The sequence below is a fragment of the Paralichthys olivaceus genome, chromosome 22, assembly GCF_024713975.1.
Source record: "Paralichthys olivaceus isolate ysfri-2021 chromosome 22, ASM2471397v2, whole genome shotgun sequence".
NCBI lineage: Eukaryota > Metazoa > Chordata > Actinopteri > Pleuronectiformes > Paralichthyidae > Paralichthys > Paralichthys olivaceus.
In genome coordinates this window covers 9418446-9444440 of record NC_091114.1, presented here as the reverse complement: position 1 = coordinate 9444440, position 25995 = coordinate 9418446, and the positions used below count along the sequence as shown (strand labels likewise).

The 25995-nt window shown below is 41.7% G+C and overlaps 2 protein-coding genes across 4 annotated transcripts in view; both read right to left on the bottom strand.

Annotated features, from left to right (window-relative positions):
- The window catches only part of LOC109634723 (inactive ubiquitin carboxyl-terminal hydrolase 53), a 30861-nt gene extending 20335 nt beyond the window's left edge, over positions 1 to 10526 (bottom strand). Inside the window, exons 1-4 of the mRNA XM_069518829.1 lie at positions 9901 to 10526; positions 1758 to 2422; positions 554 to 646; positions 230 to 364 (exon numbers count right to left, since the gene is read on the bottom strand). Of these exons, the coding sequence (XP_069374930.1) occupies positions 230 to 364; positions 554 to 646; positions 1758 to 1901 (372 nt within the window). The 5' untranslated portion in view covers positions 1902 to 2422; positions 9901 to 10526. The remainder of the gene's footprint in view (positions 1 to 229; positions 365 to 553; positions 647 to 1757; positions 2423 to 9900) is intronic.
- A 6632-nt stretch (positions 10527 to 17158) lies between these two features.
- LOC109634705 (myozenin-2-like) lies at positions 17159 to 25129 on the bottom strand. 3 transcript variants are annotated; one of them, XM_020095396.2, is made up of 6 exons: positions 24823 to 25129; positions 23958 to 24104; positions 23053 to 23216; positions 20228 to 20366; positions 18222 to 18405; positions 17159 to 17697 (listed from the first exon to the last, which is right to left on the bottom strand). In XM_020095396.2, exons 2-6 carry the CDS (start codon positions 24037 to 24039, stop codon positions 17472 to 17474), a joined length of 795 nt encoding a protein of 264 aa, XP_019950955.2. In that variant the 5' UTR covers positions 24040 to 24104; positions 24823 to 25129; the 3' UTR covers positions 17159 to 17471. The 3 variants fall into 3 exon arrangements, with proteins under 3 accessions (XP_019950955.2, XP_019950954.2, XP_069374739.1); XM_020095395.2 differs by having other exon boundaries at positions 23958 to 24047; XM_069518638.1 differs by lacking the exons at positions 23958 to 24104; positions 24823 to 25129 and adding an exon at positions 23300 to 23888.
- Positions 25130 to 25995: the final 866 nt, after the last annotated feature.

The window sequence follows — 25995 nt, the reverse complement described above, 5'->3', positions numbered from 1 at the left end:
TCTTTGGCCCTTATATAACCTGTCATGATAATATTTAGAGGCAATGTGGCAGGGGTTGATGGGAGGGGAAGGGAGGGACAGAAGCTCTTTCAGTGACCTCGCCAAACAGTTTGTTGCAGTGCATTACCCGAAACTGTGTGGCAGTGCTCCGCATAAACATACACACATCCCTTCTCCATACACTCGTCTCCCTCCCCCCAGGAGAAGCCGGGTTGCCACAGGAACTTACAAAGCACTCTGCGGCATCATCCATGAAGCCCAGCTGGAAGCGCTGCTCGTCCTTAAAGGTCTCTGCCAAGGCGTTACGCAGGTTGTCAGAGGGCAGGGCTCGCTCCCGGCTGTGCTGGAACTGGGAGAAAATGCCCTGAAGAAGAGAGCAAGGACTAGTTTGCACAAGGACTCTGGGACATAGTTTTTGTTAAAAAGCATTTGTGTCACCCTCACTGCTAAACACACAGTGGTCTCAATATGTGACTAAACAAGTTGCAGCATCTGTAAAACGAACAGAATCTACGGTGTCTTCTCAGTGTTAAACGTTCTGACTTCACCCTACCTTTAAAGCACAAAAGATGCACGACTCTCCTAAACAGAAGTGTCCAGGAAGCTGCCTCAAACTGCGTCTGAAGATGTCCAGCTGCCATAGTACCTGTACAAAGGAAAGAGGAGGGCGTCAGGAGTTTTTACACGAAAATATTTTAATTTATACCTTTGTATTGGAGCATTTCTTCCGAATACTTAAGCAAACAAAGGCATCAAAACATGAGAAACTCCAAGGCTCATCTTTTTTAAACATGCCCTTTAAAAAATAACAAAGAATAAGTACAGAAGTGTTTTTTTAAACAAACGGATGAGGCAGTATTTCTTATGTAAGGCATTTGGACATTGGGGGAACATCTACAAGGTCATGAGGATGAGTACTAGGCGACAGGAACAACTCGCTCCCAGAAACAAAGCCGAAGGTATCATCTTCATCCAGCTCATCATCAGTCGTCCCACCCTCTGAGTCACACAGTCTCAGAGAGTGACCTCACTGTGTGGCTGACTGCAGTGATGAACTAACTCACCAGCCAGTATCCCACTAGTCAAAAGAAACCTTCGAGTGCATCAATAAACTGCTGGGAAGCTCAGACAAATTTAGACAGCGACTAAGCTTTGAGCGGTCTGCTGAATAAATGATGGTCGAATCTTTGAGGGTTGAATGTGCACTGCTCTTAAAAGGAAGGGAGCAACAAGTCAATAATTACAATCATACGAGCTGTAAAGTAAGTTTGGAGCAACTTAAAATATTAAAGAATTTAAAATGATACTTTATGCAATAATTCCTACATTTTTCGTGAATATTTTACAGCAAAGAAAGTATATTTGTTCAAGATTATATTCAAAGTGATACATTAAATGATCACTGGCTCATGAAGACAGGGCCATATAACAGATTCTGGCCTCACTTCCTTTGTGTTTTTGCATTGATTTTAAGATTGTATTGATCGTCTGATTCTTTTTAAACTTTACACAAACGAGCCCCTATGCATATAAAGGATTTACCAACTCCCTAAGAGTTTGCGAGCCATCTTAGATCAGTAAATAATGGTTTTCTTGTTGCTCTCAGAGTCCAATTGGTGCTTTGGCAATTTTATTTAATTTCTATTGAGTTAAAATCTTGTTCTATCTTTTTGTAAAGGAAAAAATGCTATACAAACCAAGCTTATTATTTTTAATATAATGAATAATTATTAAAATAATTTACAGGGCAGACCTACCTGCACAGCACTGTTGAGGAAGCAGCTGTTCTGGCCCGGCTCGTTCAGAAGTCCTTTGGTTGGGGCCAGAGACAGCATGCTCCCCGGCTGGTACGATTTCCCCAGATTGCCCCCCGGCTTCCTGAAGAACTTGACCCATGCCATTGGATAGCGGGGTCTGCCTTCAGACAGGTGGGATGGTCAGATGACAGGGCAGGTTGGGGCTGGGATCAGATCCCTTGGGCCCCCCTGAGGAAGTGAGTCCCCAACAGTCTGGGGCTACGTTATTCCACGAGCTGCAACAGCTGTCCTGCTACACATGGGCTTCTAGTCCATCGCTGCGGCTCATGTAGAAGATTCTTTTACTCAATCTGCAATTTAAAGGTCGTTCCCGTGCAAAAAAATACAAAATAAAAGTCAGTAAAAATATAATTACAATCCAAGTCTTTGTTTTGGGAAACCTCTGATGATAGGCGGTCTGATACTTTTGATGAGATGTGTTTTGACCACGCAGTAACACACCTCACTCATCCTGTCGTCTTGATGGTTTTGCACAAAGCTTTGCAACAACTTCAGTAGGGATGGTGAAAACTGTTTCCAAATGTTAGTCCTGATGCTATCGAAGATAATCAGCTGCAGTCGATGGTCACTTTAAGAAGGTCGCCCATCGTGAAGCTTTATCCCGGCTGTGTTAGAGGAAGAAAGAAATGAGAATAAATAAACATTAATAGAGATGATTTTCAGATTGCTGCTTTTTCTGGTAACCCTTCATAGTTTTCTTTCTTTTTTTCGGTTTAATTGCTCTTTTCACTGAATGTTTTCATACAAGAATGAGGAAGTTGTTTTGCAATAACAGAAATATATTCCGCTTCTTACAGTACAGCTTACTTTCAGTGTTCTGGGTTAGATGTCACTTTTCAATACACGTCCACAAAGCTTATACATTAACTTTTGCAAAACACCCTTTGCACTGGAGGTGTGTCAAGTGTGTCAAGGTCGCACATTAGCATTCAGACAGATTCATTTCAATTTCTTCAAAAATATGGACAATAATACTTGCAAAATGTACATTAGGAATACAGAGTAGAAAAATACAACACGGCAGCAACACTCGACCGACAGTGAAAGTGCTGTTAGGTGCAGCTTGACTTCAGTCGCTTCCAATTACTGGTGCTCAGGAGAAATAAACCACTGACATCACCTGCTGTAAAGATCTGCTGTCACTACCGACAACAGTCTTCCCAATCTCTCAGTATTGATAAATACAAAGCGCTGTCTATGCCAGTTCTCGATATTGATCAGTAAACCCACAGTGCCTACAATCCCCTATTACACCACATTTTTAGATTCATTATTTAATCTCAAATACATCAAAAACAATAACAAACAGCCATCACAAGTCATGAGAGGCTATATGAAAATTATTCATCTCAGTTTTTCTGCATGGCAGTTTTCAGGCATTAAGGTGATTTTACTTAGGCTACATCCTCACAAGCTACATTTTCACCTGCTATCCACACCACTCAAATTTTTGAGCATCTAAAACAGAGATGTTTGGAAACGCTATACGCACATGCCCACTGTAAATTAACTCTTTGTACTATGGACAGGGATTTTTACTGATGTTTATATGGATGGAGATCGTTTTAGTTTTAAAAACGCATTACCATGGATGCAGCTTTAGAACTTACAGTGGGGTTTGGGTTGAAGTTGTTCAGCAACTTACTTTGCCTGACATTGTCATTCTAAAATAAGCAAGATGACAACAGAGCAACAGCCTGACCTAATTCTTAACACGGGTTGAGCAGTGGAGGAAGAAATAACAAAACACTGAAGATGCAGTTCAATTTATGAAACCTGCAGCCCATGCATCTTTAAAACAATATAATGAACACCAACAACATTTGCAGTGAATGTGCACCGTGTACCGATGAAAGCAGTGCTGAACAAACTACTCTGAGAGGTTTGATGGATGAATATGTTTGTGCTGAGTGAGGCCGAGGATGCTGTGTCTAGCTTATTACATTAGTGAATACCCCGAGAAGTGCATGCAGTCACAAACTGTATTTGGATTTTTATAGGATATTCTTCTATGTCATTCTAAATGATAACAAAGCTGGAAGTGTGACTATGTGGTAAGCTGAGGCTGTGGCAAAGCAGATGTACTTCAAGCACCGAAAAAAGTACAAAGAAGCAACAATGAGCCAGAGCTCCTTGTGTGATACGCAGTGATTCATCCAGCTCTCGTCCCTCACACCTAACAAAATAACCTCAAAGAAAATAAAACCTCAAACATTTTGTTATTCGAAGTGAGGACAAAAATACTGCCCTACTTTTTAAGAACAATGAAACTTCCCTCTTGTAGCAGTCTCCAGAGAAGAAACCAACCAGGTTTCAGCCAAAACCAGTCAGACAACATTGCCATCCTGGTATTTCAGGAATCGACAATGGATAGTGATGTTGCAACACTGTAAAGTCACAGTAGGTTAATGGTGCAACCTGAAGTTCAGTATTTTCATGAAGCATTTAGAGTCGGCTCGACATGGTGTACAATAACATGTGAACGTCTGTACAAGCAGACTTCCTAACAACAGCATTCCTCTGCTCTCAGTTCAACTCACAGTTGCCCAAGTGCAGCTTTTTTCGGATTAGTTTCAGGGGTGGAGGGGCAAGTGGAAGAGTGTAGACATCCCAACTTTACCTGCCCTGACATGTTGGCACTATATATACATACGTGTCTGTTTATAGCTGTCTCCAAGCAGACATGGACAGCGTGTAATAAAATCGAATCAATAGTACTCAAATGTGTCTTCACATTTCTTTGACAGGAGAAACTGCTTACAAGTCAAGAGACTTATTTATTACTTATTTCAGAATAGGAATATTATAACCGAAACTTAGTGCATATCTCTGCCAACAAACCCTTTAATTCAATACAATTCAATATCTCTCTTAAATGTGGTTTATCTGTTTTATTATGATCTATGAATTATTCTCTGGGAATGTGGTAAAAAAAAAAAAAGTAAATACAGTGATTAATTCCTGGATCCGCCCAAAAAGTCAAGGGCCTCCGTCTTGTTCCACATCCCACTCTTCCACCAAGTCTCAATACAAATCTGTTCAGTAGTTTCTGCGTAATCCTGCTAACAGCCAAACAAACAGCAATAAAAACATGACCTCCCTGGCAGATGATCTTATCTATTCTTACTGCAGGTTGTCAACAATCCCTGTGGTTTGCCACTGACTCCAGGTCAAATTAAACACATGATACAATTCATCGATTTCTTCGGTTAAAGAATAGTAATTATTACCAAGTTTTAAAGAACAATACCATAAACCCCCATGTCCCCATTATTCAACGTCTGTCAGTCTGATTGCACAGAGAATGAAGCATGCTTTGCATTGTGACACTGCTGACAACAGCGGAAGTAAATATTTAAAACTGTATAACACTCTGCATTATGGTGGTCCAGTTGAAAAACTGCCAACATCACTTGTGCTTAAGTATCTTTTAGTCTGAGGGAAATTGCTGACCACAATTCAGTGGGGTGATTTCACAAGAATATTTTAAAACAGTAATAACTAGATCATTTATAATGAATTTCAAATGAAGGCAGCTTTTTTGTTTACTAGCCCAGGTGGAGAAAATGACTCAACTGGTTGGTTACAACATTGTCCAGGAGCCAGGATTACATCACCGACTCACACAAGTCAAGATTACTGTTGACACCCTTCCGTTTCAAGTCTTTGTGGTGAATATGAAAATTTCCTACAAGCAAATTTTTCCAAAATATCAAGTTGTTTGTTTTACTTGTTTTTTACTTTAAGCCACATGTCTTCAACAGGTAACAAAAATTAACCCATGTTGATCTGAAATTGACACAGGTTCAATCACATGCAACACTTGTATATGAAGAGCAGTGTATTTGATATGAGGTAAAACAAAATCATAAATCGCTATAGGTGAAATTAATACTCAGAGGTTAAATATATATATATATATATATTTTAAAATATAAGTACATATTCTAAGCACAATGAAAAGCACTATTAGAAAGACATTAAAAAGGGGAATTGATATTTAGAAATATATTGAACTGTTTGAAAAGTATTATTTCTGTTGGTGCAGTGATAATTTTCAGAGTATAAATATCCATTCTTTTTTATTTTTGTATTTAATAGCTAACCACTTCCTATCATTAAAAGGCATGGCGATACTTTCTATTTACATTTACATTTTATAATCTATAGAAGTATTTTCTTATCACAAAGTCACTTCAGGACCTGTGAGGCTGCAGTAACAGAACTGTAAAGCAACAGGCTGCACTGAATCAATAGACACATAAAATAATAAATTGAATATGTATATTTTATTAATGACTACTGACTGACAATTTGTTAATGGTCCCTTCTTTTGTCTCAGAGTGGGACACTGAATATACCTCTGACTTTCATGTCTCTGTGCCTGTTTGAAAAGATGTAAACCTATGTGCTCCTTGAGAATTCAACGTTAATGTTTTATTTGTGTCCCCGATATTTTTGAGTCATGACTTAGGGGAACAATTCTAACCACCTTTGTTAGACCAAAATGCCACAGTTAATTTACAACGTTTAACTGTCTCATACTGATTCTACAACACGAGACAGAGCCTGTATCTTAACAATTTAAAAGCCCTTCTGCAAAAAACCAAACAATATATGTCACTGTCAGCCCTCATCTGCCCCAAAATAAGAAAAAGGTGACAAAAATGTAATATTGTTTCTTGCTAATGTACAGAAATGAATTACAGGTACAAAACTAAATCTGCATCACTCATCCCTGCATCATGGAAGTCTGTAGTATAGATCTGACAAGAGGCCAAACAAAAGAAGTCATTTCACTTTTTCTCTCAGGAGCACCAGTACAGGAAGTCCAGTCTTCCTTTGTAAACAAAGGCTTTCTCGGACATGTCAAGCAAAGTAGAAGACTGATTTCTTTTCCTTTGTCATAAGAGAAAACGCTCAGGCTAGCACCTCGGAGCAATCAGCCAAAGAGTGTGTTCTGCATCAGCAGCTCTGACAAGCTCGGGGAGTTGGTGAGATGAGGACATGCTCGGTGTAACGGCACGGGGAGCCCGATGCTATAATTTATCTATTAGTGATCCGTTGATGGATAGCCTCATTAAGAATGATTCAATTGATCTCCTTTATATGGTAATGCCAAGAGCAGCTGATGAATCAATCTGTGGAAAATTGAGTCACCCCAACTCAGTGTCTATAAGATGTAAAATTAGAAACACATCCTGGGAAAGACAGACAGAGTATTTGATGCATATAAAGAGGCCTTTGTCAGACTGATGAGGCTCACAATTCCGCTCCCTTAAAACACAAAGTTGACCATTTTCTTCACATTGGAAGTTCATTCAAAATAACTTTAACTCGTAAGATTTCTCATGGATCATGCACTTCTTGAATCCAATCCTATGAGAAAACACAGTGTGCTCCGAAGCACAGCAAAACATTCCACCAGATTTTATGGGTTAAGTCGAGGTGCAGTCTTCCCTTTTCTCGATGCAAATCAATTCCATTAAGATGGTGTATTATCCACCTGCATGACAGAAGAGTGTTGCCTCCTGTTACTCCTCATCTCTGGTGTCTGCTACGCTGTGGCTTCGCTTGTTAACACAAAGCTGGTGTATAGCTGCCACAGTGTGTGATTTAAGTCTGCGTTCCAGAATCAGAGGTGTAACGTGTAACAAAACAGAACCAGCATCTGTCCCATCACGGCAGCTCTGGCTTTTACACAGACATCAATTGGCCTCCGTGTCTAGCTCCACTAATAGCTTACAATAATGTCGATGCGTTCTGCGTTTGTACTTTTTATACAGAACGGCAAAGCGAAATAAGAGCACAACATTTCTGTTACTCTAAATAGAGCAAAGTCTGGCATTTTAGAAAAATTAAGATTTCTGTCCCCAAGCAATAAACATCAGCTTATAACAAAACACAACTCGTTTTTATCTTGAGACAAAAACTGTCATGTCATACTGTGTCATACTCTGACAGTTACAAATGAGGGGGGAGGAAAAAATACCTCACACCTTCACACCTACAGTTGAAAAGCCCACGCAGTTTTTTTTGTGTGAAACACATGAACTCTGTCTGGCGACATAAATAGAAAGGTAAAAACAAGGCAGACTGTTGCTAGAGAAACTAAGTTTGAGATACAAACTTTTATCGAAATACAACTCCATGAGCAACCTTGTGGGGTCGTTTTTTTAAACTATTTGTAACATCGGAAAAAGCTGCAAGCACTGAATAAAAGCTGCCGGAAAAAAATAACTGATTATATTGTATTGTTGTTAGAAATTGCAGTTTCAAGGTCCACTTCTGTTCTGTTTAATTTTCTCTTGCAAAGATACAACCAATGAATAGAAAACAATTTTCACTGACAACTGACTTTATTTTGACTTGACTTAGCCTTAGTTTAAAAGGAAATGCTCTATTTTTGGTGCAGTTGTGCAAACTTCTGAGAAGACTGACTCATATTTAGATGGAATTGAAGTCATATCTCTTTATAAATGTAATCTCACAGCGTTACATTGTTTGGAGTTTTTTTATGTGACTAATTTGTCTGACATGAGGACAACACTTCCTCTCCACTGTTGACATCATGTTTACATTTTCTTTGATTTAGCGAACTGGTTTTCTCGAATTTTCCCCAAGTTGTTCTGTTTAACTTGAGACAGGGTAAACAGTAAGAAGTCTGAAAATAAACAAGAGTGTTAGAATACGCAGCCACTGCACAGTGGAGGAGGAGAAGAAGCAATAAAACGTGACCCTGCACTCTAAAGCCCTGAAACAGTGAAACTAAAATTCCCTAAAGGCAGCAGACATAGGTTTTAAGCCTTCGGGCATCGACACACCGGCCGTTTCCTGTGTGGGCTTCCTGCTCGGAGGCTCGCCGCTTCCCAGCACATGGTCTCCACGTCCAACTGTGTGCAGCTTAGCAGGTCACCTACACTGCACTGAGTCACCCATTATTCCTTGCTGCGTCCAACAGAGGAAAAGGGAGAACAAAAGCACATGTTCCTGGATCCCACACTGAATGAAATATAACATCCTCCTCTTCGCCCTCAAAATTGCTTCCTTAATTTCCTCCCACCTGACAATGATGATGATGACCACAATCTCTGTGTCCTCTACAAACCCCTGAATCAAGCCTGATCAACACAAGCGAACAATACCTCATAAAAGTGCACTTATTCCAAGTTCGCTCCTTGACACGCTGGCATACGAGAAAAAAAAAAAAAAAGAGGTGACAAGGCTTTCTGTCAAAACTGGTTCTCCAGCATGCCTCCATACTGACTTCGCCGTCTCTGGCTCCTGGAGGAAATGTTCCACACGCATGAATCTGAAGGATGAGTGTGCATGATGTTTATAGGGCTGATGATCTCACCGACTCGTCATCGCTGTGCTTATGGGGCTGGGGTCTGCTGCTCAGGATTGGGGGGGGGGGGGGTCCTTATCACTGGAATGAATTAAAGAGGGGGGGGGGGCAGTTCACAGGGTGCAGTGGATGAGGTGGAGGCTGCCAATTAGTTTCCAATGAGATCCTATAAACTTCAGAGTGGTTTTGGGCAAATATACAGAGGAAGGGTGTGAGGAGTTTACGCAGACTAAGCAGTTAACGTGATACAACATGTGTATTTTCACACAATTCAAAAATCATGTCAGTGTATTAAAGAGTTTTTAAGTATTTCAATGAGGGTGAGGTGGAAAACAAATGTAAACACACGGGGAGCTAGCACTTCATTTTGCTGTTAGCTAGCTCCACATTAATTTCACATGACCAAAACAACATAGCTTGACTTGTAGCTAGCTGTCAACAACAACAACAACGAGACGGTGGGGGGGGGGGGGACTTTCACGTGAAGACACCGATAGTAAGTTTTAAACATGTCCCACAACACATCCAGGAACTCCAGGGGGGGCTCGGTGCAGCGACGTGACCGAGGGGAAGAAGCTAAAACTCGGCCTACCTGGTTTCCGATTTACCTGCGCCTCCAGGTTCGGCGACATTTCCGCCCCCACGATCTCTCACTCACTCCCACATACACACACACACACACGTAAGAACCAGGAAAGTTTGAGGAAGTGAAATGAATTAAAGTAACAAACTCACCTCGGGTTTGTGGAATTAAAAAAAAAAGAAAAATGCCGGTGTGGGGTGAGTTAGTTTCCCGGTTGAGTTTCGGCAGAGAACGCGACTTCAGGCTGGAAGCGAGAACACCGAGAGAAGAGAGGCAGCTGAAAACTTCCCCTCCCTCCTCCTCCTCCTCCTTCTCCTCCTTCTCTTAATTTCTTTTAGTCTATTTCCTCCGTTTCTTTCTCCTCCCAGGAGATTCCTACTTGTTCCTCCGCAGCAGCTGCGTACGTCCACTTGCTGTAAATCCCCGGTTAGTTGCGGGCGAGGCGTGCGCTTCCCTCCCGGCTGCTGCTCTCTGGTGCGCGGCTGCGGCTGCGGCTGCGGTGGTGGTGGTGGCTCGGTCGACTTCGGCACCTGAAATACTGGATTAGAGATGTTTTCTGAGCCGAGATGTCAAACCCCGCCTCTTCAACACTGTATTTACTGCAGTCTGCCATGCTACTGTACAACACACACACACACACAGTCCAGCAGTGGTTTGCACGGTGCCAACTCTGCTGGCAGCCTCGTTCATGTCGCTTTATGGTGCAGGGCTCGTGCAGCTCTTGGTTACTTTGCACTTCTCCTGCTGATGTTTGTTCGATCGCTTATCAAAATGCACTAAGCGTCGCGGTGGTACGTGTTTGTTTGCAGAGAGGTGCAATAGTAACGTGTCGGGCAATGATTGAGCAGAAGGTGTTGATCATTTACCTGCAGCCCCCCCCCCCAACAATGTGTTGGTAATAATTATGAACTAACTGAGAGCAGAGGGAAGTGATGTGAGGGTCTAGTCACCCAAAACACAATCTGCATGATTCTTCTTCATTCTTATTTGGAGTTATTATATAAATTCGAATAAATGATATGGATTGTATCTTGAAGAAGGTTTATAACATATATTTTTGTGAAGATATAATTTTAATCTACACAAACATTTCTCATTTGTAACATTTCAACTTTTGACATAATACAGAATTTAGTATATTGTGTGTGTGTGTGTGTGTGTATGTGGAGGTCCAGTTTTAGAATAAATAGAAAATCTGTTTTGGGGGCATTCGTACTATATTTTTAATTATCACACTAAATGTCCTGTTAGTGTTTTTCCTGTTGAGTTTAAAAACAGATATGTTTTTGCTCCTGAGTGAATGTTGTGGTTTTAAACTCTTCTTGATGAGCAAAACATTTTTACAAATTGATTAGTTACATGTTATTATACCTCCTCATGTTCATGTTGAAATCATATTGAACTTCTGACATGATCAAAATTATTTTGCAATAATTGTAGATATTGTTTTATTGCCCAGCCCTAATTTCTATCCAGCTCACCCCAGTCCACTTTCTTTTACTTTCTCATTTTACACAATTCTCATACATTATATTAATTTTATTATTTTTTTCAAATTTCAAGCTGGCTTCTTAAGAGACGTCTTTATATATACTTTATACTTTCAATTTATGCTACTTTATATTTATACTAAATATTGAAGGAAACTTTGTGCTTTAGGCAATAATCACTTGTAAAATGGAGTGATGACCAGAGTGCCATATGTCCAACAAGATCTATTTTCAAGGGTGGAAAAGTTGAGGAAACCATGAGCAGTGATGGAGTGAGCGGTGAGGGGTCACAATGTATCAGCGTTGTCCAGCCTTTCCCCAGGAAGTACTTGAAAGAGCCCATTGAGGAGACAATTGTACTTCCCTCTACAACACATTTCCTCAGGGGACATATAAAGCTTCCTTGTAAAATATATTAAAAAGTATTTACCGACCACATTTAAGGGAATTAAAATTACCCAACAAACTTTTTGGGCGGGGTTGACAAGATTTTTTATTTTATTTTTTGTATTTACAAAACCCACAATTTGTGACCAGCGTGCTGCTCTGAGCTGGCATGGAGAGGTTACACATTATCATGGTGGACACTGGCTGTAGGGCCTCCTTGCTTTGAAGCGCATGCAGCCACTGAATATCTTATACTCGCTATAAATTATAGATCAGACAGCTCAAACAGATCAGGTCTTTAATGAATTCCATAGATGTTAAGCTTTCTTCTCTGACCTTGGTGGACAGTTTGCAAAACCTGCCGTCGAATCTGACAATATGTGCCCACTCGGAGCCGAATTTCTAAAAATGGCTTTAGTTTCACAGACACTGCCTGGCTTGGCATGAACTTTGAACGACTTCTGCAGAACGGTGGCTCATTGGTTTTTGGACATTGTTTATTCATATTCAACCCTTGCTATGTCTCTCTAAGTCCTCCCTACTTTCTTTCAATCTGTAACTTTGCAAATTCATGAAATATTTCAATCAGGACTGTCCTCTATATCACGCTGAATATGAAATTAAATTATTCATGCTTTTGAATGTAACAGCCCACCAAGCCCCTAGTCGTACACAAGTTTAATTCTGCCGTGAAGGACATTTGAATTTAGGATTAATTAGCGAGACTTTGCCAGCTCTGCAAAGAGACAGTGTACATAGTAAAAGTCCCACAGAGAGCTGGTGCCATGGCCCTGACTTCTCACCTTGAGAAGCCCCAACGAGCAGCACAAGATCTGCTGAACAGTGGATAAATACAGCTCACATGACAAACCTGTGTCCTCCCTTTGTCTTTGTCCTTTTCAACAACAACTCTATTGTGGATCCACTCTTTCTTTAGACCCAGACAAATTGATGTCTGGGTCTAAAGAAAGTCCCTTGACTCTTTTCTATTAGACAGTGGAAGTACAATTCATTCAAATACAAACTTAAATTAATAAAACTTTACAGATGAGACCAGCAGTAGAAGAAGTTGAAGCTCTAAGTGTCTTATTAAAATGTAAACTTAATCTGCCCTTGTTTCAGTCTCAGTAATAATAAACGCCCTAGTTTGCATGCATGTTTGTGTACGTGCACTCTGATGTGCACGGTGTCATGGGAAATGCAAATAATTCAAATGGAACAGCTCGTACTAATGAAGCGATGTGAGGACGCGACTCGTCCCGTCCATGCACATCAACACAAACAAATACGGGCTATTTGTCATGAGTGGGTTTTGCGGGTTCACACTGTGAAATTGTCAATCAAAGTTACGGCCTTTTGTCACTCTCCGCAGAAAATGTACAAATTCTTGGAACAGCTGAGCAAAGTGCTGTTCTCTGTGAACGCTGTTGATATTGAATTACTATTAATGAGGAAACACACAGAAGAGCCTGTTGTTAGGTAAGAGGTTAGACATGCTCTAATCCCACAATAGGAGCCATGGGAGGCAACGCCCCTAAAGCAGCTCTGACTATATTTAACTTGGGATTAAAAATCAGGTAATGATGAGGTTTGTTTCCTGAACGAAACTGCTCCTCAGCTTTCAGAACAATTATGTCAGAGGTTCTTTGGTGAGAGACTTTCTGTTCAAATTTCAAAATAAGAGCCTGCAGAAAACTCAAAAAGAAACACTGATTAGATACAACAAAATACCCAGTAGTACATCTTGTCTGCACTGTGCTTTGCTCACTGAAATGGTATGTGTGTTCTATCATGGTGACTTAGCATTACTGCAAACACAACATGACGTCCCAGCATGTGGTGTATTTCATAATCCACCATGGGAGGCGAGTGAGAGATTTCGACTCCTCTATTTTACTTTGTTATTCATTTGTATTCATTTACATTTTGCTTTCCAACCCTCCAGGGCAGAACTGGGCTCGTTGTTTTACTGCAGAAAAGTGGATGACATAAGCATCATTTTTTTTCCTGGCGATTCACCAAGTTGCATTAATTCTGGAGAGCGGCCAAAGTGGTGACGGTGATATATTTCGCTGCTGTGTTTGCCATATCCGTGGCAACCGCAGCTCGCGGGAAAAGCATGCTATGGCCTCAGAATGTGTGTTAGGGAAAGAAATACCCTTCATGGACAAAGATAAGACACATAAATTACACTTTCCCATGGCAACATCATCAAAAATGGGACTATCCCGCCACTATCACCACATTAAAGATATTAAAAGCTATTTTACGTGACACCTGAAGGTCTCATTGCTGCATGTTGCTTATCTAACGGTTGTGTTAGCAGTTGTGACTGACTATTAACCAAACAGGAGAGTTTAACATGTATTGACCAGTCAGGAATACAGATGAGTCCCCTGAGGTGAAAGTCAAAGGCTGGAATACTGTGAGACAACAAAGCTCTAATTGGCCTCGAGGGCTTTTTCCAAGTAAAGAGGGACACGATCTTGAATGTTCATTTGTCCAAACAGGCTAACTACTGCCCTGGCTGTGTGCATCCTTCCAAACAGTGGATTTTTGTGTACTTAACCTCTCTGCACTTGATGAAAATGAGCATGTTGCTTAAAAGTCACTTTCCTTATTGATTTGCACCAAAAGATCAGAGATTCATTCGACTCGGGCTCCTATAATTCTCCCAAACTTAAACTCTCACACACTGAAACTGGCATGATCACCACAGACATGTACGTATGCATGCAGGCATCCGCCCTCTCACACACCCTGTTGACATTTGACGGACTGAAAATTTTCTCGACACGGACATACTTCAACCCGTTGCGTCATTTCACCCCATTGCACAATTGGAATTTGGCCCCCTGTCACCTTTAACATCACCTCACTGGCAACCCAACACCACCACCCCTGCCACCCCTGGGATGTTTTATTCCCACTCGTATTTTTAGATATTCCATAGAGCTTTGCACTTTCCTGTGAAAATAACCACCTGCTGCACACATCCATCAGGCCGAGCAAGTCCCTCGTGTCATCGGATGAGAAAGTCGTGAGCTGAAACATTAACACTCTGCGGATTAGCTGTGCTTTGCGGGGATCGCTTTATCACAATACTGCACTGTTAATCCCAGATTTCCAAAATGTCTGGTGAAAATGTTTGAATATACTTACAATCTGTTGGGGGGAAAAAAGTGTCTTTAATGCTAAAATCTTACTGTATGACTCCACTCAAAGTGCAGCTCACTGCCCTTGCAGATTTTAAGTGTGTTCTCTCATTTGACCCATGCATACTTAAAGAAATCCTCCTGGGATATTGCCCGGTCATGTGGCACAACCTTTAAGCGGTTGTCTGTGTCAGCAGTGTGCGGCAAACTCACTGTTCGCTGCTGTGTGTGCAGATGGAAACCCGAGGGACCCGAAGCTTTAAAACATGACAAGTGAATGCAACAACAGCAAGAGTCCATCGTTTAACGCTGATAAAGACAGTGAAGACCAGCTGCTTGGTTATGGCTCCGGCTCAGGGTGAAAAACAAAAAACGAAATTTAATCAAATCTGACGTCTGTCTTGCTCCTTGCACACTTTAAAAATTGGCATGTTCCTATCTTATCAGGGCCTTTCTTTCTTCCTCTTTCTAAAAACACTTCACTGTATTTGAGTAGATTTTCCTACACTCTCTCTGGTGCTCTTATCCAGAGGGATTTGAGCATGAGCGGTATACGAGACCTTAACCAACAGACCACCCTGTATCGTCCAGAGTAAGCCCTGCACCTCACAGCCTATGGTCCAGTGTCCGAGGACGAGTGTGCCATCCCATGCCAAGGCAAACACGCCTGAGGGGAAACCAGTTGCAGTTACAGACTAATAATTGAATTGTCTGGCTCCCCGACCCTCAGCCCACGCCACACTCCCTGCCAATAATATTTCCGTTGCTGCATTTTGATAATGGCCACAATCAAAGTTCAGAGAGAGTTCATGTCTGCCCCTGATAAACAGTGCTCAATATTTACAATAGTGCTTGGCAGATCGACAAGAGCCCGGTTGGATGCTGGGTCAAATGGGCGGGTGGTGCGGTGAACACACCGTTTTCCCCGATGAGGCTGGGCGAGAGGAATTCAATAGGACTGAGAAAGGGAGTGGCACCGGGGGCTGCGCATTCCAAAGGGTCTCTCCGACAGAGGCGAGGAATGCTGATGCTGGACCCGCTCACATGGTTGTAGGAAATCTGAGAGGCATTTCCTAATTCACTCTTGAAGACAGAAAGGACTTACACGAAATTAAACACATCCCCACAACCTTCAGTTAAAGAAACACACACTTCTAAACAATAAGGATTTTATCAAAAGAGCCATGCTGCCGATATTAGAAGTAATCTTGTCACTTTCCACTGGATTTGCTTAATATCTGACAGCACAGCACAATGTAGTGACAGGGAATCACTTCACCAAGCATTCGGCAACAAATTCCAGATCCATCTTTTAAGATTAATTTCTTGATTTAGTCTTTGACTGTAACCGCGATTACATTACATTTTAAAAACAACTCTACTGAACTAGTCTTAATTCTGAAAATTTCTAAATCAAACTGTAAAAATTGTCATAAGAACAAGAACAGATTTGCCTGCTGAAAGAAAATGTGCACTGGCATCTCAAACACAAAAACAATAAAGAATCATATTTGTATGAAATTGCTGAAACTTATCCAGAATGCACAGAATCCGACACCAAAAGCACAAAAATTGTCATTTGGTAGAAGACCAATATTTTATTTGGCAGTGATGTCAAAGCTCAATCATACTGTATGCTACACATGAACATAATTAATATTGTTAATAACATTCAATACATTGGCACTGACAACAAAAGCTAGCACGTTAGGATGATGGCACAAACCACAACATGCAAAAATACTGATTTGTGTTTAATCAGGAGATAACAGATTATTACTCTATTATAAATTACAAATGAGAGAAAGCTAAAGACTCAGAGTAGCTCTTACTTTAATTAGTCCTGTGTGTTTGCTTTAGCCGGTTGCTGGTGCTGTGGTATAATAAACACAGAGACAGACAAGGAGTGGGCACAGCCAGCTCATCGAGCCGCTCTCCCATCAATCCCACTCCTGCGACTGGGCATCGCCGAAAGGTGAGAGACACATCACTCAAGCCGCTCGTGTCAGTGAGGTAGATTTGATTTGTCAGACAGTGTAACCTTGAGGCGGGTTACAGTGGCTCGCATGTATCTTTGGCCTCTCGTGCGATACGGTAAGTGATGGGTTTGCATACGACTATGGCACACAGGAGAGTGCCATCATTCACGCCAATGAGCCTCCGGTGGAGCTCAGACCCTCTCACTGAGAAATGATTACCTTGTGTGTGTGTGTGTGTGTGTGTGTGTGGGGGGGGGGGGGGGGGGGGGGGGGGGGCTTGTCTGTGGATGCTACGTCAGAATGCAAAAAGAGAAGCGTCTTGAAAGTGTGTATTGATTTAATCAGAAATTTTGTTGGTAGGGAAATGAAGCATGAAAAATGAAATGCTGAGAAGAATAATGAAGGACTTGTTGGATCACACACCATTTTATTGTGTAAAACTTGTGTCTGCAAGATAAAATACTCTTATGCACATTAATATACAACAAATTCCATTTATTACAGTAGTGTCTCTACGTACTGTACATTAACCCATGATTTATGCATCCCAGGAAAATGAGGGGATGCTGCACACGATAACCTCAACCCTCAACATCCAACAGGATACTTTCTCTCACCCTGACTGTGTTCTGACCGAAAACGTTTCCCTCCGCCCTCCCTAACCTTGGGTGCAAGGAAGTTGACAGCATCTCTGTGTAACTTCATCACGGGTTCAAAGGTCTTCTGACTCAGGGATGAGCACAGGCTCAAGGGAAATGGTATGGAGGGGGACCGGCCCGCCCGTCGACACCCACCCCAAAGCGGATCTGTTGAAGGAGGACCGGTTTATTGGTGCGTCCCCCCGGAGCTCATGGAAGTCAGGGATGGCTTCGACCTGTGCTGGCTTGATGGGAGCAGGTCTGGGTGCCTTGCCGAAGCCGCCAAACGGGGTCGCCACCCTGGATGTGACAGAGCGATAGTGTTAACAGTAGCTGTGGTGTGCTAATAAGAGGGACTGCAGAGACATTTTAAGAGTCACAACTAATAAAGTCAAGCAAAGAATTAGACAATGAGTCATAGTCTAGGACATAGCAGCTCAGAGTGAGATGCATACCTATGTACATCATATGAATGATGATACTTGTCTGCACAGCGAACACGTGCATGCATGATAAATTCAAACTAGGTAAACTATAAATATTCCAAACAAAAATAACTTCTGCTGCAAAGGAAAAGTTGAAGTTATAAAACTCTTGTTCCTGCTACAGCCTGTAGTTTAGCTTAAAGGGGCTGGATATTTATTCTTCAACAGTGATTTTTAATAGCTTATCTGTGAAATATCTCCTGCCCCGAAAGAGGAGTTATGGCACAATATTCTCCTCAGGATCAGACAGTAAGGACAAAAAAATCTTATGTGGATGTCCAGTTTGGAAGTCTTGTTATATTTTATTGATGCCTTGCTGTTCATCTGTGTGCTCATTACCTGTTGAAACTTTTGTACCCTGGCAGGTCTGGCTGGGGCTCGGGCTCAGGTATGGAGGTGGTGAGAGTACTGGCTAAGGCCGGATCACTGTTGATGGCCTGCTCCCACGGTGAAAAGTAGGACTTTGGCACAGCCGTACAATTGAACTTCTCTGGAGGGATGTCTTTTAAAGGACCTCCGTACCCTGTGGTGGGTTATACAAAGCAGACAGAGATTGAGCAGAGGGCTTTTCCGTGTCAAATAAAGAGTAGACAGTTTTTCTTTTTTAAATACACTTTTTCCCATCATTTATTCTTTTTGCTTGTGGAAATAAACTAAGTTGAGGTCTTTAAACTCAAACTCTCTCTCTCTCTCCCTGTGTGTGTGTTATTAAAATGTAAATCTTTCAGTCTTAGTGCTGAACATTGTAATACCCTCCACAGTTTTTTCTTCTTCAGCCCTTTATTCCTCGCTCGCAGCAAAACAAATAACAGCCCGGCCAGCGTCCCTGTGTATGTGCACGCCTGCATGAATGTCTCCCTGCATAGTCTGTGTGTGTTGATGGGAAAGGCCGATCCGAAGCACTATCCTTCAAACCCAGCGCTTCACTCAGGGGGGGCTCACAAGCTGAGGCCTTATATAACGTGAGGTGTCACGTCCTAACCTCTCACAATGAACAATCCCCCTTCCTGAGTTTATGTTTTGCCCTGAGGAGGAAGCAGAAGAGACCAAACAGACCTGCAGGGGAAGTTTACAGATTTTGGGGGAATCTATTACAAAACATTGTGTAAAACATTTTTCTGAAGCCCGGGAACATTGTTCTTGTAATCGGACATTTGGCTGGATTGGATATGTTTGTGGGCGAGGAATGTCACACACCCAGATCTATGGCGTGTGTTTGCAGATAAAAATGTGATCCCAAAAAGTCAGCAGGCTGGGATTTTGTACACATTGTCCATACATGATTTTCTAGTTTTAAAAAAAAACATATATATGCTCAAACATAATCCTATAAAAACACAATAGATTTTTCTGTATGCTTTGTTTTAAAAATTTGAATAAAGCAACTCCAGTGCATAAAACAGTATTTTGCCAGATGTACTATGCTTTTTCTGCAAGACTATACAATGTTTTTACTTCTTACTCCCAGCCAATACAATTTATTATGAGTAATATAAGTTGTACGTTTTCTCTGTATTTCAATAGCCAGGACATAGAAAACGCACCCCTGGGTGGATGAGAGTGCTATTTTAAGGATTTTTACCATTTGATACCTAATGCACTTTGGCCTGATTTCTGCTACAGCTGGAGTGACTCATTCAGACAGTTATGGGTGGTGTCTACTCCGAAGCTCCATGAAAAACACGAGACTCCTGGTAGACGTATACTCATCCCTCAATCAGCCTTGGTTTTGTGTCAACTGGGCACAACTGAGACGCGGGGGAGGAAGTGTGTGCAAAGCTGATGGTATCAGTGGCACGGGAGGCACACAGGAAACACTTCCCGTTGGTAAACTCAACAATTTCGTTTTTTAAAAGATAGTCGTAGTCGATTGTGACGCATTTGGGAGAGTCAGGGGGAATGTGGAGTTGGGATAGCGATAGAATGGGGGGAAGGAGAGGATAAGACAGACGGGGAGATTGACAATAAAAATGTTAAATCATATTCTGCTCTCGTCCAGCAGATTCCAGACAAGAAGAAAATGTTTTCCTTCATGATCAAAGCCTGCGCAAGAGCAAACAATGAGAAACAGCTGAATCCTTATCTCAACACACAGAAATACCACTTCTCCTGAGCTGTGCTTTACATTTAGTACATGTGTATGTTTAAAAAATACAAAAGTGAGACAAAATCACACCAATTGTAATAAAATACACTAGTCGGGACAATCTAGTGCATTGTTCCAACAGGGACCAAAGAAGGTCACTTGGTTTGTCAACTCAGCTTTACTTTATCGGTGCAGCAAGAGTCTTGAGTCCTTGAAATGTGTTGGTGTTCCAGTGCACTGAATCACCAGCGTTACCCACCCGGGGCAATGCTGTCTGGATTCGAGTCCACTCTTGCATCTGGGGTATCAGACGGCTCCTTGGGTGGCTGGTTGTCACCGGAGTCATTTTCGCCACTGTGGCCGTCCGTGGGATTCTCCGCCTGAGAAACCACTGCGCTCTAAAAGAAAGATCGAAGGGGTGTTAAACAGATGATAAACTTTCCATTTTTCTGAGAGATTTATATTCTGCATTAACATTAACTGATTTTTTGGCCAATATTTTAAGATGGATGACATGACTGCTCAGCAAAAGTGAAGCCAAATCGTTTCAATCGCCACCTGGTGGCTGGCACCAGTTTAATTGTATCTCATCCCTGTTGGTAGATGGTATTGGGACCAAACCATAAAGTACAGATATCAAATATTTTTCTAATTTTTCCAGTAAGTTTGTTTTTAAAAACAAGTGAAACATCATGATTGACAGCTGAGACTGACGCCTGACTGGTTGTATGGTGCATGTATCGGTGGAACCCACAGATTCTGTCTCCAAATGGGCATCATGGCAGCGTTCGTATCCAGGATAATTAAGTTTCATTATTACTTTGTATATATAGTCTCATCTTTTGGCCATTTTCAGGCTGAGGTAAGAAGTTGTAAATATGACACTGAAAACAGTATTGTCACTTTTCTTAAAAGTTGATATAAAATAGTTTAAAAGCTAAAAGCTAAATTAATTAACATCTCACATTTCTGACATATTTAGTTTTATGGAAACACAATATAAAATGTGATGTGCATGCACAGTAAATCTGGAGCATGGCTCATTCTTATTGAAACCAAATGTTTCACTTTTCAATCCTGCTTTGCTTCATGCAGTGAAAACCCAATTTTCATGTTTTTTTTATTTTTCCAGCAGAGAAACTGTCTGCCAGTCCATTTTCTCTCAGTACAAGAGACATTGTTTTCTGGGCTAGGACGAAATGTACTGCAGCCCGAGCATCCAGCTTTCATCCCTCTGAAAGATATTTATGATGATTTACTGTAGGACTTCCTCAGGAAATGTTGACAACTTGAAACAAAATCCCTCCGTTGCCCTGAGCAATAAACAAACCGGAGATATGCGAGTCCGACTCACTTCAAAGATGAGGAGGGGAAAAAAACTTCCCTGGAGCATAATGATTATTTTATCTATGGGCTTCAAGACGGCAACGAAAAGTACACAAGGCCACCGCAAAACTAAATGAAAGAGGATTTAACCAGTGTTGCAAATGAATTAAGAATACAACACAGAGACACTTAGTTATTTTATCTTGATTCAGTTGTACTGACAGATCAGGCTAAGCCGCTGGGAAAAGAAAATGCTGGCTTGGCACAATGCCCATCCACACACAAAGGGACATTAATAAAAGTGTTTATGAGCAGCTGAAAGACTTTCACTGCTACCATTCTGTGCCACTCCACGTATGTAGCACGAGTCATTTAAACACCTCAAGTGCTTAATCTTTCCCGCATATACTTAGTCAGGATGTAAGGAATTGTGAAAATATTTGTCATGTGATTGAGAGCAAAGATGTGGTGAAAATTAATGACAGTGCATTACCACCGTATGAAATGCCTACAATAACCTCTTTATCAAAGTGAGTTTCCACGGTTATCATGTCCTTATCTCACTATAATAATCTACGTGGAAAAAAATATACTTTTGACATTTTGAGAAACACAATTCACTCTCTTGTTGAGGGTTAGATTCGAATGGCTACACACGAAATATGAAGAGAAAGTTGTAGTTTAGCATAAATACTGGAAGTAGGGAAATAGCTTCGGTCTACCCAGTCCTGGAAGGAGGCCGTCTTCAAGGGCTGCTCAGACTGCAAAGGCCGAACCGAAATGGTGTCCCTATAGCTTGTAGCAGCCCTTATCACTGTTGCGGAGCAGCACAGCTGAATTTGCTGAAATTACGACATGAAAGTCGACAGTGATGGACCTTGGTTTTTCAATATGTCTACCGTTAGCTGTTTGGTTGAGTTGAAGCGTGATACTCAAGCATGGGACGTCTAATCTCGTGCTATTACCTAGTTAGTCTCCGAGGCACAGTGAATCCTGGGATAGGTTGGGCCGGGAAGGATCCACCCGTTGGAGCCTTTGTTTCCCGGGGATGTAAGGACGCGTTTGAAAGAGGTTTCAAAATGAGACTATTTGTACCGCTGTGACGCAATCCGTCTTCAAATAGCCTCCGAAGGATGCAACCCCTGAACTGAAATGAATTGAGGTTGGTAGGTGACAAGTCATAACAGAGTGGGCCACCTGTCCAATCATAGCAGACTGGGCTTTCTCAGTAGGGTGGGCCTTAAAGAGACAGGAGCTAAAACCATAGACTGTATATAAAGAGGCTAAAACCAAGTGTTTCAGACAGAGGCTGAAAAGAGGAGTTGCAGCAAATGAGATTATGAAAAAACTGTTTTCTTAACATTAGAGCTTGTAAACCTTTTCAAGTATAACCCAAATTAAAATTATTAACCTGACAATGTGGAATATTAGTTGTGGTCAGGTATATGAGCACAACATGTTATTAAGACCTTCTAGATTTTTTTGTTAGTGGTATTTTCATAATTTTACCTTTAGACAAAGCAAACCTTTTCCCTGCTTCCAGTCTTTATGATATTTTAAACCGTACCTTCCTGACTCTAGCTCTGGTCACTACAGACGTTTGAGTGGTATTGATCATCTCATCTAAGTTTTTGTTCGTGATATAGTCTCTCTCTACTCCTGTAACAAACAATTTAGACGGAAGTGATTTGATTTCATGACTTGAGTATGAATTGAGTATGGATTGGCTCCACCCTGCACATCATTGTTTCTGCTTACATTGATCTGGTTGTTGTTGTTCTGGATGCTCTCGAAGGTGTATTTCTCCGAGCGCCTCTGGCGCATTTTGAAGAGACGGGAGCCCCGGTTGGAGGCGAGTGACAGCTCCTCCAGCATGATGTCCTTAGGCACGCTCACTTTCTTCCCAAGATCCATCTCGAGTTCTGGACACAGAGAAAAAAAACTGAAGACTGAAAAACATTAGTGTATTCACTGTTTGCTGGTCCACGCTTAATCAGACTTCTACCTTTTTTTCTTTTTCTTATACTCCCATCTATCAAACCTCATTCAACACAAAAAAAAAAATTATGGTTATTGAACACAGTAAGAAAAGTGCTGCTGCAGCAGAAGGGGCATACTGCATGGCAGTATAATAAATGAGGCATCATCTCCCCTCGTAATCCACTCATGTCCAGAGCTTGTTTTGTGGTTAGCGCCGCTACTGCATGCTGATCACGGATATGTCATAGGTCTATATGTGAGTGTGAGACGTGTAATTTGCCAGAATATCTTTCAGCTGTCAGTAGCCTTCAGACCCTCCCTATCCCACTGAACCATGCAGTTGTCCTTGACCAGAAATAGCTTGTTCAAAAGGACAACGACAAAGGGATTAGTTACTTTGGCCCATAAAAGTATTCATTTGCTTATTTATAGTCAGGCAACTGCTGAACTCACACCTTCCACAGTGAGTGTGGCAGTGGATGTCCAATATGTGTGCGAGTGGGGCAGAGTGTGTGTTAACAGTGAAGTTAATATGTGTGCTGTTAGTTATAAAGTTTAAATCCGTCTCTATGTGTGTGATAAAAAGAGAGGACAGAGGGTTGAGAGGAGCAGACTGTGAAAAGGTGAGATGGAAACCAAGGGGATGAGAAAAAAGGCAGGTGAAGAGGAAATGATTCATCTACCTTCCTGCCCTAGAACCTCCCTGCAGATCGCTGCTGCCTGCATTTTCCGCTCGCTGGTCGTCATGGTGGAGAACTGCGACATGGCTGCCCCTGGGGGGGTCGGGGGTGAGGCAGAAAGTCTCAGGAGACAGTGCACATCAGTACAACCTGTTCAAACGCACAACAAGACACAAAGGCAAGACAACGCGGCTGCATGTTGGCCATCGATCGGCCAACATCAAGCATCCACGCCACGCACAAAAACCCATCTGAGCAGACAGAACCCATCGGGCGGCGAAAAGGGCAAAGTTAGCACATCCCTTTAAATAACCTTGGCCTGTTAAACGCCAAGCACATGCTCTTCAGACATGGCAACCAGCTGTGTCAGGGGGTCTGGGAATCAATATGTTTGAAATTACCCAAGTGGGCTGAAAGGACATAGATAGAGAACATGCTGCTGTCACAGCAAACAAGTGACGACGGGCCAGATGAAATAGCACAGTGGAGGTATCAAGTGAATACAACTCAAGTGTTATATTCCATTCCAAAAATACTTTTCACAAAGTTTTTCATTTGGGGGGGGGGGGGGGGGGGGTGGAAGAAAGGAAGCCACTTGTCTCCAAACATGTCAAACGGGTAAGTAGATAAAAAGCAAGTTTGCAAAGTTTACTCTCACTATCAACTTCAGACTTTTATCAGCTTTATGCATTACTGTTAAAACCTGGTTATTCTCCACATAAAAACAACAAGATAAAAGGCAGCTCATGTCTTAAAAAAGCAGAATCATGAAAAACACGTCAAGCTGAGACTCACAGAAAACTTTGAAGGGGACAAACATAAGAATCACGCACAAGTACCTGCGGAGAAGCCCAAAGTGATGTCTTACCTGTCCTGAAGGACCCTCAAGGGGTGGTGGTGGGCTCAATGTGTGCCTCGGGGTCAGAAGTCAGAAAGGGGAGAGGCAAGGGGGTCAGACTGGGGAGGCTGAGGTGCTCGTGTCTCCCCGGCACTGGGGTTCGTCGTGGGGAGGGTGGGCAGAGGGGGCTGCTGCCGGACCCGTCTGCCTGAGCGACTGAATGAGTGGGTGGGTGGGTGTGAGTTTGTGTGTTGTCATTGGTATTTAGTTCACAAGCGGAGGGGGGGGGGGGGGGACTAAATTTAGAGCCCTGTGGTGTTATCACAGTATCAGGATGGTTTGTAGGCTATCAGTGATTACCAACCAGGAATAAGTTACTGCTACAGTTACTGGTGTATGAGGAAAGATTGTAAAATAACTAATTGGATCAAACAGAATTAAAGATTTGATTCAAAATAAATCTGCACACTGAGAAACCTATAACACTGGAACCCTTTTATGATTGTAAGTGTAACAAGAAATAGTTCAGAGCTGAGCATATGCATAACTAGCTGAAATAGATGAGTGAACAGTTATAGCAAAAAGTTAATTAAAGATATAACATGTTGTAATATGTAAAGTTAGCCACTAGGATATATATATAGGACAAAATACATAATTTGATGATGTGGCAAAGCAGCGTGGGATCATGGGAATTGTTGTCTTTACCACCTTTACTTTTGAAAATCTACCTGGAGCAAATCATGTTCAAGGATGAAGTCATGTATTAAAAATCTATAGTCACGATCCATTACGAGGGACCAGTACAAAACAGTGGAAGGAAAAAAAAACATTTGTCGTTTGCCCCTAAATTTATGGCAGAAATGAGCAAAGCCACAAGTAAAGTGGATATGATGCAATTAACAGGTGACCGAAATGAATACTGCTTCAGCTATTCTATATCCACCATGACTGCCTGAGCTTTATCTTTGGCAAAAGACAGATAGTGATGTACAGTGCAAAGGCCAATGATCTGTTTGCAAATATACATGAACTCTGAAAGCACTACAGGGATAAAAAAAAATAAAGCACCCTTGGAAAACACTGACAAAGCTTAAACATAAAAAATAAAGTTGCTTCAGCTGCCTCTGTATTTATCAGCTGCTGTGGACTAGCAGTGCACAGCCAATAATAAATACATTCAGTGACAGGCAGCATGGGAAC